General features: G+C 43.0%; 1 protein-coding gene across 1 annotated transcript in view; it reads right to left on the bottom strand.

The window, feature by feature from the left end:
* Window positions 1-16,476, bottom strand: part of LOC142256724 (BAR/IMD domain-containing adapter protein 2-like) — a 148,671-nt gene that overhangs the window by 82,004 nt on the left and 50,191 nt on the right. The window contains exon 4 of the mRNA XM_075328579.1: window positions 10,040-10,126. Coding sequence (XP_075184694.1) covers window positions 10,040-10,126 — 87 coding nt within the window. The remainder of the gene's footprint in view (window positions 1-10,039; window positions 10,127-16,476) is intronic.

Here is a 16,476-nt window from a genome sequence, read left to right as displayed (position 1 = left end):
CAGGGATTTCCTAGTAGGGACTTCCTTAGGCTGGGGAGCGGTGTCTGCTCTGGCCCTGCAGGCCGGGATAAATGGTGATGTAGTCTTGTCTTGGCGGGCCGCGCAGGGCATCGCTGCGGCGGCCTGGTCTTGGCGGGCCGCGCCTGGCATGGCGGCGGCCTGGTCTGTGCGGGCCGAGCCTGGCGTGGCGGCGGCCTGGATCTGCGTCGCTGTTGCGGCCAGTTCTTGGCGGGCCGGACTGGGCATTGCAGCCGCGGTCTGAATTGGCGTCGCATCCTCGATGGGGTCCGTGCAGGTGGAGCTGGGCGTCGCTGCAGTGATCGGGGCTTGACGGGCCGCACCTGGCGGGGCTGCGGCCTGGTTCAGCATCTCGCTTGCGGCTCGGACGAGCGTCGCTGCTGCGGTGGGGTCTTGGCGGACTGGGCTCAGCAGGGTGGCAGCCTGGGTCAGCGTCACACCTGCGGCACGGATGAGTATCGCCGTGGCAGTCGGACCTTTGCGGGACAGGCGGGGTGTCGCTGCGGCGGCCTGGATTTGGCGGGCCGCACCTAGCGCGGCTGCGGCCTCGCTCAGCGTCGCCGCGCCGGGCGCCTCTTCTGGGACCGCGGTCGTAGCAGCAGGGGTCGGAGCACTTGCGCTGGCCGGGGCAACTCTGGACTCACCCATCGGTGGCACCATCGGGATCGGAGTCGTCGCCGCTCGATCTGGCAGGCGTCGCGCGGCTCCCTCCTCGTAGGTCCGAACCGCCGCAGCCATCTCCAGAAGCTCCATGCGTTCCTCTCTGAGCTGTCGTATAATCCTGGCCTCCAGCTGATCGCAGAAGATAGCAAGCTCCCGGCACCACCAGGCAGCAGAGCCTGGTTCTGGGTATCCACGTCCGGACTCCATTTCTTCTCTCTGCAGCAGCAGGCTTGTGGCTCTCTTTCCTTCCCGCCGTCTCTGGACGCTTCCGCTCTCTTCACAAGCGAGGTCAGAACTCTGCAGGGGATCTCTGGGTAGCCACACCTCTTCGTGGGCGGTAACTTCTTCCAGCGCGGGCTGCTGTTGTTTTTCAGCGCGCTTTTCATGGTGGCAATATGGCGGCGCTTCCAATTTTTCAAGCGGACCGCCCAGGCACATGGTCACCTGTCTGAACAGGTCTAGTCCTTATCCTGTTCGTGACGCCAGATGTGAAGCCCCACAGGTGTTGTGTCGGTGCATTACCTTCAGGGACTCCACTCAGCTGGATCTTGTCACAGGTAGGAGATCTTCTTCTTGTCGTGACGCCACTCTCAGTATTGCGGTCAGTGGGGACCGCCACTGCAGGTTGAGGGACGCCTGGGGCTGATGGTGAGTGCAGTTAGTTGGAATAGCCTCCTGAGAGTGAGGCAAGCCCCAGGGCCCTGTGTAGGTGCGTAGTACCACAAGGCGCAGAATAACTCCACACAAGCAGGATGTCTTTCAGGGTTTTTACTCACAGTTGATGGCAGGGTGAGTGACCCGGGCGTAGCTGGGATGAACCAAGTGGGAACCAGGTGTCCTTCAGGCTGACTTGTGAGGGTGACTACTAACTCGCCTTCCTTAGCCCTTGGTGGTTTGGGGTAACCCCGACTTTGAGTCCCTATGGGGGTCACCCAGGGAAGATGCTGCAGCCTCTCTCCCCTTCGTTTGCCGTTTGCTTGTCGCCTGGACCAGGCCACTCCAGCTGCTTGCCTCCTGTGACCTATGGGCCCTAACTGTGGCTACGTGGCTGCGGCTTTTGTGGTGTTGTGGCGTGGGCTTTGAGAGCCCCACACCGGCAGGTTTAGCAAAAGAAAGCTGGATCTATCTCCGCTTCGGGATCTGCCGCCCGTTTGGGCCTGGTACTCTCTAGCAGTCTCCTTACTTCCCACTCCGTTGCTCTCTCTCTAGCTGAAGATGGATTTCGGGTAGCACTCCTAGTTGACCGTTCTCCCCCGTCAGTAGCCACTGCGCGGACGCTGTCAGACTACAGCAGCCCACGGGATCTGCTCCTCACTTGAGCTTCCTGGACTCTGCACTGCTCTGGCTCACTGCCCCTCCTCTCCTGTTCTTGCCTACGCCACCTAGCAACCAGACTCTCTTACCACACCCCTTGAGAGGAGATGGAGGCTTTTGGCCCCCTCCACTATTCCAGTGAAGGTGAAGGCTTTTCCCCCTCCTGGGATCCCCAGGGGTCCTCTCATAGGTACATGTGTGAGACCTGATCACTATGCGCCTGTGTACCACACCCCGGTCAGCCTTCTGGATTACCTGTGTTGTACTGTTCCCAGCATGGGTGCAGTACTCAGTGGTGCCTGACCAGGTCAGGGGCGCCACATTTAGACTGTAGAATGTTCTGTATTATATAGACTGTAGAATGTTCTGTATTATATAGACTGTAGAATGTTCAGTATTATATAGACTGTACAATGTTCTGTATTATATAGACTGTAGAATGTTCTGTATTATATAGACCGTAGAATGTTCTGTATTATATAGACTGTAGAACGTGCTGTATTATATAGACTGTAGAATGCTCTGTATTATATAGACTGTAGAATGCTCTGTATTATATAGAGACTGTAGAATGTTCTGTATTATATAGACTGTAGAATGTTCTGTATGTCATACATTATAGAATGTTCTATATTATATAGACTGTAGAATGTTCTGTATTATATAGACTGTAGAATGTTCTGTATTATATAGACTGTAGAATGTTCTGTATTATATAGACTGTAGAATGTTCAGTATTATATAGACTGTAGAACGTGCTGTATTATATAGACTGTAGAATGCTCTGTATTATATAGACTGTAGAATGCTCTGTATTATATAGAGACTGTAGAATGTTCTGTATTATATATGAATGAATGAATGACCTTGTGTGTACAAGGCTATGCTGAGTACCTTCCATTGCACTGGTTTCCATTCTTTCTAGAGGAGGGGAGCCCCAGGCAGTGAACCTCGCTCTATGACACCCATACACGATAATAAGATATATAGACAGGGTAACTGTTACATTTCTTACTTTACACCAAACCACTTACATCTCTGGGCCATCATCATATTACAGACTGTATGTTGGAGATGGCAAACTGTTTTACAATTATGTTATAGACTGTAGAATTAAATGTCTTGTATTATACAGAGTGCAGAATGTTCTATACAATACAGACTGTAGAATGTTCAGTATTATATAGACTGTAGAATGTTCAGTATTATATAGACCGTAGAATGTTCTGTATTATATAGACTGTAGAATGTTCTGTATTATATAGACTGTAGAATGTTCTGTATTATATAGACTGTACAATGTTCTGTATTATATAGACTGTAGAATGTTCTGTATTATATAGACTGTACAATGTTCTGCATTATATAGACTGTAGAATGTTCTGTATTATATAGACTGTAGAATGTTCTGTATTATATAGACTGTAGAATGTTCAGTATTATATAGACTGTAGAATGTTCTGTATTATATAGACTGTAGAATGTTCTGTATTATACAGACTGTAGAATGTTCTGCATTATATAGACTGTAGAATGTTCTGCATTATATAGACTGTAGAATGTTCTGTATTATATAGACCGTAGAATGCTCTGTATTATATAGACCGTAGAATGCTCTGTATTATATAGACTGTAGAATGCTCTGTATTATATAGACTGTAGAATGTTCTGTCTTATATAGACTGTAGAATGTTCTGTATTATATAGACCGTAGAATGCTCTGTATTATATAGACTGTAGAATGTTCTGTATTATATAGACTGTAGAATGTTCTGCATTATATAGACTGTAGAATGTTCTGTATTATATAGACTGTAGAATGCTCTGTATTATATAGACCGTAGAATGCTCTGTATTATATAGACTGTAGAATGTTCTGCATTATATAGACTGTAGAATGTTCTGTATTATATAGACTGTAGAATGCTCTGTATTATATAGACCGTAGAATGCTCTGTATTATATAGACTGTAGAATGTTCTGCATTATATAGACTGTAGAATGTTCTGTATTATATAGACTGTAGAATGCTCTGTATTATATAGACCGTAGAATGCTCTGTATTATATAGACTGTAGAATGTTCTGTATTATATAGACTGTAGAATGTTCTGTATTATATAGACCGTAGAATGCTCTGTATTATATAGACTGTAGAATGTTCTGCATTATATAGACTGTAGAATGTTCTGTATTATATAGACTGTAGAATACTCTGTATTATATAGACTGTAGAATGTTCAGTATTATATAGACTGTAGAATGTTCTGTATTATATAGACTGTAGAATGTTCTGTATTATATAGACTGTAGAATGTTCTGTATTATATAGACTGTAGAATGTTCAGTATTATATAGACTGTAGAACGTGCTGTATTATATAGACTGTAGAATGCTCTGTATTGTATAGACTGTAGAATGCTCTGTATTATATAGAGACTGTAGAATGTTCTGTATTATATAGACTGTAGAATGTTCTGTATGTCATACATTATAGAATGTTCTGTATTATATAGACTGTAGAATGTTCTATATTATATAGACTGTAGAATGTTCTGTATTATATAGACTGTAGAATGTTCTGTATGTCATACATTATAGAATGTTCTGTATGATATTGTTACATCTAATTTAGAAATAAGTAACTATGGGGCAGAGCGAGTTTGCAGCTTTGTCAGCATCAGCTGCACGTTGTTACCTCCTGAGAAGAAATAAAGATGAATATTGTTTCCAACCGTTCTACCCTAATTATGACATTCTTGCAGTTCAGCGTGACTCAGATTATCTTTTAGTTCCCTTCAATGTAAGACGACTAAGACATTACTAATCACTTACTCCCACATAGCTGAAATACCCCGGCCGATGTCTGATACATTGTGGCGTTACAACAATACATTGTGGTCTTGGCCGGAGGGGTACATTTCAGATAACTGGGGTATTCCTCCACAGGAATTTGGTTTTTCAATATTGCTGTTGGGATGGTGATAAGAAAACTGTAAGGGTAATTAAGATTAATAATAAAGTATGACATGACCCCTTAGTTTAATGCCGGGTGTACAGTACCAGGTACAGTCCAGTACTTTACAGTAGGGGAATTCCTAAGTGATTGTCTTAGAGTAAAAGAAAAAAAAAAGTGTCTCCTGAGGTTTTTTTTTTTTTCAGTCCCTCAACCCACGTTTGTACCATCAATAATGTGTTTTTACAAAACGCCTTCCAGCCCACCACATTAATCAGAGTTTTAGCACTTTTGAGTAGAGATGAGCAGACCCGTGTATAACGCTCGCCACAGGAGATGGTAAAGCAGCGAGTGGCAGTGGACCCACTCGACCACAGAGGATCCCGGGCTCACCCTTAGTGGGATGGGCTTGATTAAGCACCCACCGCAAGGCAGACGCTAGGTGCCACTCCTAGGGCAGAGACCAGGACTGTGGCAGCTGTCTCCTAGGGCAGGAACAGACACGAGGACAAGCGGACACAGTCATTAGTGCAGCAAGGACCTCCAGGGTAGCTGAGGCTGGTGGCACGGCCGGGGTGGACAGGCCCAGTCTCTAGTATAGCAAAGACCGCCAGGGTAGCTTAGGCTGGTGCCATGGCCGGGGAGGACTGACACAGGGTACCGACAGGAACAGGAGACAGGCAAGGGCACTGTACACTGTAATGGAAGCACAGTGGACAAGGGGACCTGACAACTAGCTGGCTAGGGAACAAACCACTAACTAACTGAACACATTGATCAGGCACCTCCCCTATTGAGACAGTGCCTTAAGTACCCAGTACCATTTAGCGAGAGGCACTTCCCAGAAATGACGTACTGGTCTTTTTTAGAGAAGGGCACACGCCCTAGGAGATTTCTGAGAGGATCTGTGCCACATGCAGAAGCCTCGGGGGGGGGAAGCACTCACATGGAGGACCGTGGAGATGCCGGATAGTGTGGTGAAATCCGGCTGCAGCGGTGAGTAAGTGCGCATCCCTGCAGGTAGGAAAGGGAGAAGTGCAGGGACGCCAGCACGAAACAGTGTATGTTCGGGTTCATTGGGTTTAAATAAAATTTCTGTTTGGGACCTGGACCTTGATTTAGAGGCATTCAGCCTTGAAACGTGTTAACTGCATATGCTTCACTTCCTGTACGGAATACCATTTTTTTAAAATCTGATGAATTAAATTCTAAAGTTTTTTTTACAAGTGCTGCATTTTTTCTTCTGCTTTGGATTTTTCCTGGAACATTTTCCATGTACTCTAACAGTTTAAAAAAGCCAAGTTAACAGATCAAAAATACTGGGGGTTTTTTTCTGCTGCTCCCCTGAGGAATACATTTATTTATTTATTTAATCCACCATAAGGTTTCAGAAATATGAGCCATTTGTACTTGCAGCGAATTTTTATGGTCTTTACATAGAGGGTGTGGCTCACAGGATTCTATGGGGACGTGGCTTTAGTCTAAACTGCATCATTACTCTATGAGACACACCCCCTCGTACAGACCATAAAAATTAGCACCAAATAAAAAAGCCTATATCTGCGGGACCGTTTTAAAAAAACGAGGGAAAATTCAGGGGAGCAGTGGGAATAAAATATGGGCAAAATTTCGCCACTTTTGTACTGCTGACAAGTCCCCTATAAAAAGGTACGTAAAGTGCTTATTTAAAAAAAAGATAACTAAGTAAATAAATATATATATTATATATATATATATACACACACACACACACACACACACACACATACATACATACATACATACATACATATATATATATATATATATATATATATATATATATATATATATATATATATATATATATATATATATGTATATATATATATATATATGTATATATACATACATACATACATACATACATACATACACACACACACACACACACACACACACACACACACACACACACACACACACACACACACACACAAGCTGTACTACCCGGCTTCGCCCGGGTTAATAACTGTTGCTAACAAAGTAGAATGTATTAACAAAAATGTATTCTGTACACAATATCCGCTGCCCGGGACAGTAACTGTCTCTCTGTTTCTCTCCCATTCTCTGTCTTTCTCCCCCTCTGTATATATCTCTATATCTCTCTGTCTGTCTCGCTCTCTCTCTTTGTCTGTCTGTCTCTTTCCCTGTCTGTCTATCGGTCACTTTCGCTGTCTGTTTCTTTCCCTGTCTGTCTCTGTCCCTCTCTTTCCCTGTCTCTTTCACTGTGTCTGTGCCTTTGTCTGTCTCTTTGTCTGTCTCTTAACCTGTCTCTCTCTTTCCTTGTCAGTCTGTCTCTTTGTCTGTGTCTGTCTCTTTGTGTCTGTCTCTTACCCTGTCTGTCTGTTTCTTACCCTGTCTGTGTCTGCCTCTTTCCCTGTCCGTGACTGTCTCTTTCCCTGGCTGCATTGTGACACGCCAACATTCCATATAAGGGCGTAGCTGCGCATTCTTCTGAAGTTCTGGCTGCACTTGTGGCTCCCAGCTCCATTTGCTTTAATGGAGGCAGGTTTTTTGGCGAATAACTGTTAAGCGCGGGGTTAAAAGTTCCCCTCAAAACATAGCCTATGACGCTTTCGGGGTCCAGACGTGTGAGTGTGCAAAATTTTGTGGCTGTAGCTGCGACAGTGCAGATGCCAATCCCAGACATACACACACACATATACACAAACACACACACACACACACACACACACACACACACAGCTTTATAGATTAGATTAACGTCCGGGATAGTAACGGTCTCTCTGTTTCTCTTCCATTCTCTGTCTGTCTCCCCCTCTGTATATATTTCTGTCTCTCTATCTTTGTCTGTCTGTCTCTGACTGTCTCTTTCTCAGTCTGTCTCAATCACTTTCCCTTCTTTGTCTCTTTCCCGCTTTCCCTCTCTTTCTCTGTCTGTCTGTTTCCCTGTCTATGTCTGTTTCTTACCCTGTCTGTGTCTGCCTCTTTCCCTGTCTGTGTCTATCTCTTTCCCTGGCTGCATTGTGACATGCCAACATTCCATATAAGGGCGTGGCTGCACATTCTTCTGAAGTTCTGGCTGCACTGTGGCTCCCAGCTCCATTCGCTTTAATGGAGGCAGGTTTTTTGGTGAATAACTGTAAAGAGCGGGGTTAAAATTTCCCCTCAAAACATAGCCTATGACGCTCTCGGGGACCAGAAGTGTGAGTGTGCAAAATTTTGTGGCTGTAGTTGCGACGGTGCGGATGCCATTCCTGGACATACACACACACATACATACACACACACATACACACATTCAGCTTTATATATTAGACTAGCTGTACTACCCGGCTTCGCCCGGGTTCATAACTGCTGTTAACAAAATAGAATATATTAACAAAAATGTATTCTGCACACAAAAACCACAAAACAAATAGATAGAAATGTAATTATGTCTGTCTCCCCCTCTGTATATATCTCTCTGTCTCTCTCTCTTTGTCTGTCTGGCACTTTCCCTGTCTCTTTTTCTCTTTACCTCTGTCTCTTTCCCTGTGATTGTCTCTTTGTTGGTATCTTTACCTGTCTTTTTCTGTCTCTTACCCTGTCTGTCTCTTTCCCTCTCTTTCCCTGTCTGTCTGTTTCCCTGTGTCTGTCTCTGTCTCTTTGTCGGTGTCTGTCTCTTTACCTGTCTCTCTCTTTCCCGCTTTCCCTGTCTCTCTTTCCCTGCCAGTCTGTCTCTTTGTCTGTGTCTGTCTCTTTGTGTCTGCCTCTTTCCCTGTCTGTGTCTGCCTCTTTCCCTGTCTGTGTCTGCCTCTTTCCCTGTCTGTGTCTGCCTCTTTCCCTGTCTGTGTCTGCCTCTTTCCCTGTCTGTGTCTGCCTCTTTCCCTGTCTGTGTCTGCCTCTTTCCCTGTCTGTGTCTGCCTCTTTCCCTGTCTGTGTCTGCCTCTTTCCCTGGCTGCATTGTGACACGCCAACATTCCATATAAAGGGCGTGGCTGCGCATTCTTCTGAAGTTCTGGCTGCACTGTGGCTCCCAGCTCCATTCGCTTTAATGGAGGCAGTTTTTTTTGGCGAATAACTGTAAAACGCGGGGTTGAAATTTCCCCTCGAAACATAGCCTATGACGCTCTCGGGGTCCAGACGTGTGAGTGTGCAAAATTTTGTGGCTGTAGCTGCGACGGTGCAGATGCCAATCCCGGACATACACACATACATACATACACACATTCAGCTTTATAGATTAGATATATATTATACATTGATAATATTTATAAATCTAAATATATTATATATATATATATATGTATATATATGTATATAAAATTATTTATAATTTTTTATTGTTTTTTTTTACTTTTTTTTAATTAAAAAAATAAAAAAGTATATATATATATATATATATATATATATAATTTATATAAATTTATAATATCATTTTTAATAATATATCAGTGATTTTAATCCCTGTTCACACTGTAGTTTCCCTTTCTCAGACCCCCCCCCACAATGAGGCCATTTTTTCTATAAAGCCATCCGTTTACTGGGTTTAGCAGCAGTATAATGGCCAGATCTGGTTCCCTCATGATAGAAAACCCTCAGATAGACGGTGATTTAAAGCGAAGTGTTTTGTATCAGTATGAAGGTCATTTGGGCAACAAAAGGTGTTAATGGAAATAAGTAACCCTGGCATGAAGAGGGAGGCCACAGGAAACCCCGGCACCGGCGGTCTGTGCACCTCTCACAATCCATTCCCGCACTGAGCGGGTTGCCTGGGCAGCAAAATGGGGAATGTGATTTAAATTAAGAAAAGCCGGGAGCTGGCAGGGTTGTCAAGGAAGGAACAGAGCAGACACTGACGGGCGCTTCAATTTACTTTCCCCCTGCAGGAGCCGCACTATATTCTACATCCAAGCAGTTATATGTGAGAGGAGACAGTTAACAGGAATTTCTGGCCCTCCGCAGGAAGGGAAGGCTTCCTGTTTAATCAGCTTGGTCATGAATCCCTGATCTTGAAGGGTCCTACACAGTATATTTGCAGAACGTCAAGGAGCCAAAAGCAAGCGTGGAGGAGAAACAGTAGTCCTAACAAATTATTACTCACCCAGCTCTTTAGACCCTTGGCTGATGCTGGCAAGTTCTCCCAATTTCACTAGGGCATCAAAATAACCTTTTGCCGCAGCAGTGACACCTGTAAGAAAAGGAATAAGATAAAATGTTATGTTTGTGAGTTATTAAAGAAAACCTCAAGAAACACTATAAACCTGCAACTCTCTGCATACAAGTATTGAAATATTGTTTAAATCCTGCATACTGTATAGTCCACTTAGTGAGGTAACAGCTACAGAGGGGAAATCAATTTTAATTCTCCCTGCAGCTGCTGACTTTCAGTCTAGTCATTGGAGTGAAGCTGAGAGCAGTTACAGTCACCGCTTACTACATATTGAGTGCGCTATAATCACAAAATTACAGTTTTGGTGCCATATCTGTCATGGAGGATGTTGTACCCAGCTGCATAGGTGAAACAAGAAAAAGAAAGGAAAAGCAAAAGGCGAACAACGTTCAAAGCTTTATGCTGAATAATGTTTATTTCAATAAATAGATATAGTCAGTTATTCAAAGAGCAATTGAGACAGCCCGACGGCCGTTTCGAACACCTTCGTCACGTGGCGGTCGAAGGTGTTCGAAACGGCCGTCGGGCTGTCTCCTGCTGTATTTTTGTCGCCTTTCTGCTCAGCTGCTCAGGTAAATACGCTATACTGACCTTGGCTAATTATTCCTTTTTTGGATTTATCTTCCATGTGATATTTGCCGATGCATCTAGATAGTGGCTATTTTGCCGCCTTGTTTATTCAGGTATAGGTTGCATTACCGTTCAGCTGTTCAGTCATTCTGATATAATTGTATATTGGTTCGGGCTGGATTATGCTTATAACTGTGATTTTGGACCGACCTTCCATGTGTTAGTGGGTAATAATTATACACCTTGTTGTTATTACACTAATAATTGCAGCACGCCCCTTATTGAGTGTTGTGTGCTGTTAATTTAGATCTATACTCCCATTAATTATTTGACCATGCTCTAACACCATATAGGGTTAATTATGAATTTTTCCCTCTTGGCCCTAATTGTAGGTATATATATTATATTAATAATTGCTATGTGCCCCATATTGGTGGTTTTGGACTGGTCTCTTGGAGATATATATACTTTTTGACAACTTATATGTGAGATACTGATGTATGTACTTGTTACACCTCCACGGTATTAGTCAGGTCCTCTAGATTACTATTTGGATTATACACCGGTTTTTGTACTGATATAGTAATGGTCACCCTTTGCTGCATATTTAGCCCTTACTGATATCTATGTGACCTCTAGCAATTTTGGAGATCTAATCATTGGCGTGATACAGTGCAGGTTTTTTGTAATTATTCACCATTGATTTTTATTGTGTACCTTCATCAATTGCTCTATGAATAACTGAATATATCTATTTATTGAAATAAGCATTTTTCAGCATAAAGCTTTGGACTGTGTTCGCCTTTTGCTTTTCCTTTCTTTTTCTTGTTTGACCTTAGCGAATGTCCAAAAAAATTACTGATTATTAATCCATGGTTATTATAATGAAATACGTAGTATTATGAATTTTTCACAATATTTATTATTGTCCCTTCCAGCTGCATAGGTGTGCACTAGTGTCAGGTTCCCCTTAAGCAGAACTTACTTTCTTTTCTCTCACAACCTCTCTTTATTGTCATTACCTGTATACAGTTGCCCATATTTAGTATACAAGTCTACAGTGAGTTTATGTGACTGCAGACTTGTGAATTCTTGCAGCGCGTACACTGCGCGCTGTAAGGATTCTCCGGTGTCGGCCCAGGAGGGGGCAATCATGTGACCGCAAGTATGTGACTTGCATACTTCTGGCCACATCCTGACTAGACTGTATCCGGCCTCGCTCAATACACTTGCATTGAGAGAAGCCGTATAAAAATAGTCAGCTTGTGACCTCATACTGTATATGTAAATCACATACTTGCAGTCACACAGCTGCCACTCCCAGCACTGACCGAGGAATCCTGACACTGTGCGTGCTGTGAGGATTCCCAAGTCTGCAGTCAGACACAGTGACTGTAGTCTTGTACACTATGGCCAGGCAACCCTTTTAATAGTCTAATGACTGGTGACTGACAGTTCATGCCAACAATCGCCTCATCACCATGCCAGACCATACTGATGAACAAGGGACATCTGAGCCCACAATGGTAGAGGAAATCCTATGATCCATATGCAGAGGTAAAATGTCATGTAATGTGATACAATAATTTATATACATTTTTTTTTATATATATATATAATAAATTAACTCACAAAGTAAACAATCAAAATTAAAAAAATAAAAATGAGAAATATTACAATTTTCACACTGGTTACTTTACTTATTCTAGACTCACGCTTTCTGCTCTTTCAGGAAATCTACATTTACATTAGCAGCACATTAGATGCTTCTCTTTGGTTATAAAGCATCTAATGAAAGTGTGCAAACATTCTATAAAGCAGTGTTTCCCAAATTCCAGTTCTCATGGTCCCCAACAGATCGTGTTTTCAGGATTTCCTTGGTATTGCATAGGTAGGATAACCTGTGGCAATTTCTGATACCTTGTATCATAGCTCGACTCCATGGCTCGATCCGACGACTTCTAATTGTGTTGTTGGTTTCCTTTCCATTGGATAACAGAATATTTTGTATCAGTCTAACTGCTATTAGTTCTCTTGTCTTTCCTTTGCGTCGCTTTTCTGTTTTGTTTAACTGTCAGCTGTGTTCACTTTCTCGATTTGTTTACCCTATCACATCTTGGGAAGGGCTATATTTCCTCACCATGAACATGCTTTAGCTCTGGATATATTTCTTAGGTGGCTACATATTTGAAGTCCTAGCTCCTCACTTTAGCATAATCTTGCTGAGTTATAATTTTTTCTTTTCCATGTGGGTTGTTTGTGTGTTTCCTTTCCCAGCTGTTATGATTCAGGGACCAGGGAGGATCAAGTAATGCATAATCCCAAAAGGTAAGAGAGTGTCTGGAAACTTAACGGACTGCAGACCTAATCCTGACACACAACTAACAGTAGCCGTGGGACGAGCCTACGATGACCTGGACGCCTCGACAAAGCCGGAGAACTAAATAATCTCACAGATAGAAATATAAGAAAGCTAATCTGCCTCGGAGCAGTCCCCAAAGATAGATTGATAGCCCCCCACATGTAAAAGCTACGGTGATATAGAAAAATACAATACAAAGCCAGAAAGGACAGATATCAGCAAAGGTGAGGCCCAAACTATCTTTATAGAAAAGGATAGGAAAGAGCAACTGTCTACAGCCTTAAAAAACCCTAATATATACCAGCACTACTGATATGGAAAAATCCTGAGGTTACTAAACCTCTCCCCCACTGTATCAGCACTCAGATGTTACTGGGATCCAAAATACACTAATAGAGATGAGGGACTGAATAATACCAAGCATGACAAAACACAAATCTTGCAGAATCATGGAGCCAAGTATACAGACACTCCCAGCAAGGAATGATCCATTCCACCACAACTCCACACAGACAAAATAGGAATCATGCATAGTATCAAAGCAGAACAACAACAAAAGGTGGTAAACAAATAACAGAGGTACAAGACCACTTATCTGAGGGAAGTTCTGGAAGTGAGCAGAGCTGGTTGCAGAATGTCCTGGATACACAGGAGCAATTGACCACCGGCAAATAACAAGAGAAAGCTATTAAGTTAAATAGCCCAGTCAGACCCTAATTGCCAGTCCTCTTCAGGTGTGTCGCTTCCATTCCACACATCAACTGCACCGCCAGCACTGACCACAAGAGGGAGCTCCGAACTGGAAAGTGTATTCACAACACCCAGCATTCTCCCATTCTTGGTTTATTGTTTAGGCCACAGGTAAGGACACTCAGGGTCAGTTGACGTTGAGTGGAACCACCATTTCGTAACTTTAGGGTACAAATCTTGTTGGTCAAATAGGGACAAATCAAGGTCAGTTTTAGGGTAGGAAGAAAAAAAAAAATAAGATGTCCAGCACTGAAATCTCCATAAAAATATAAAACAATTAAAATCCATAAGTCACAAAACCATAAAGGATTAAAGAGAGACACGTTTTGGAGCAAACACCTTAGTCATGCACAACTTTATTCTTTTTCTTCCTGCTTCACCTTGTCACACTGAAAGACCCTGGTGTTGCATCGATAGTAAGGGTGAGAGGACAATTACCCGTTTTTTCTTTCAGGTACTCCTAGTCTGGACAGGGACCTATAGTTAACATCTCCCCTGGTTTGTTCATCCAAGTGTGAGTGGAAGGGCTCAGCTTGATAATAATTCCATTACTGCAGCAATACTAAGGAAATCCTGAAAACATGATCTGTTGGGGGCTGTGAGGACTGGAGTTACAAAAACACTCTGGAAAGAGAAGGGAAGCAAGATGCGCTGTAACATTACCTGCTGTGAATGATGAATTCTGTGCTTTCATCTGTGTATAGAGGTGTAATCGGTCATTGTAATACTGCCTCTGGTGATAATGAACCTGCTGAAAAACTCTTCTTGAAATTACGGAAAGTAGGAGTCTAAAGCAAACCTAATGGCCAATGTCAATATGGCTTCCTGTTCCAAAAATGAGACAACCCCTTTAAGAATAATGATAAGACTAGTGATTTATAAAGCAAATGAAGATGATTCACCCCTTCAGGACCATCTGGCAGTGACACAACTTCCTGACGGCGCAGATTTCTCATCATAAAGTCACCGTTTTTAAGGAATTGGTTGGTGAACTATAATTAAATCACAGTAAAATGAGAATTCTTACAGCTTTGTCTGCACACGGTATGTCTGACCTCGGTGTAGGAACTTGAGATATGATTCATTCACATCTAAGAATATATGCCTCAAGGCTATCTACTCCCATCAGTTTACTTCTATACGGGACTGTGTCTGTGTTCAGGTTTGTCTTCTTTTGATTGCTCAATACCAAGAGGTGGACACTATGATTTATCAATGTATTATTAGATGCAATATGCAAAGAACACAGATGGGCCTCATAGACCCTATTTCTGTTACAATGGCAGCATGGTGGCTCAGTGGTTAGCATGAATCAGGGTAAGGACACTATGTACATGAAGTTTGGACGTTCACCTTGTGTTGGAGAGGGTTTCTTCCCACATTCTGAAAAACACATTCATGTGGGATTTAGATGTGCACCTCAACGGGGACAGTGAGTGATTGTAAGGAGGTGGACATATTGTCACATACCCCTTGAAGACACCATGTTATTATGTGTAATGTGAATTATAATGTTCGCCCTTATAGTGTTTTGCACTGCTATGCGATGAAGCTGTGTTCTGCCCAGCAACAGGTGATAGAGTTAATGTTGGGACTAGTCCAGAATAGGAGGGGCTAGGTGAGAAGATGGTGTCGAGTTTCCTGTCAGAACATCAGATAGGGCTCCACCAAAGACAGAAGCAGACCTAAGGTGTCAGATAGGGCTCCACCAGAGACAGAAGCAGACCTAAGTTCTGGCTAGTAGCAAGCCGCATGATGTGGGTGTCCCTTTAGGGAGAGAGAACTGAGACAGAGATAGCGAGATTCCAAGTAAAGAAAACTGAGACAGAGGGAAGCGGGTTCCTGGAAACTGAGAAAGAGTTGACTGTAGTGTAAAGTGAACAATTCGAGATGGGTCCAAACAGAGGACACCTAGCAGGATGGCCCAGAATTTATAACTCAGGGGTGATGGGCCAGGATGGAACAGAATGACAAACAAAGTGAGTGTCCAAGGCGGGAGTTCCCTCAAGCATCAGAAAGATTAAAGCCAAGTTGGGCCATACTGGGAAGACATTTTATTTATGAGGACCGAACATGGAACCACAAGTGGAGAAGATGACTTTCACAGACTGCACTGTGATGGTAAACTTAGTTGTGGAGAAACAAATAAGGCTATTGGAGGCAGGAACAAATGAGGAGGAGGAAGTGAATATACTGTAGATAATCTGTGTTAATGAAGAAACATACGAGAAGTCATGTACCCGCTATCTCTTGTATATAGTTAACATCAAGTGGTTGTACAGTATAGTACCATTTATTAAGAACGGATGGTCTCTCTCACTGAACTGGTTAACATCTAGTCCTGGACAGCTGAAGTGAATGGCATCATGTGGCCTGTAAAGGCATACTGCCTCTCTAGACCAAGTCCACACACCCAGCCAGGACCCCTTGTTTCATGTAACATGGCGGGGTGCAAGAGAAGCGGACTTCACCCACGACTACCACCCCGCGCCACGTTACATGATGATTTGTATGCAATGTGATGCAAAAAGAATGGACAGAAGTGTCCATCATTTGGTTGTCAATCATCGTAAATTGATGAAATGTTAAATAGAAGCTCCTAATAAGTTTTCGTTGGGGGGGGGGGGGTTACATCAAGAAAAATTCATAATATTATTTCATTCTTTCCATAAAAACCACCTGAAAT

Source organism: Anomaloglossus baeobatrachus, chromosome 11 (assembly GCF_048569485.1).
Source record: "Anomaloglossus baeobatrachus isolate aAnoBae1 chromosome 11, aAnoBae1.hap1, whole genome shotgun sequence".
NCBI classification, from domain to species: domain Eukaryota; kingdom Metazoa; phylum Chordata; class Amphibia; order Anura; family Aromobatidae; genus Anomaloglossus; species Anomaloglossus baeobatrachus.
Note: the sequence above shows the minus strand (reverse complement) of the source record. Positions and strands in the feature narration are given on the sequence as shown.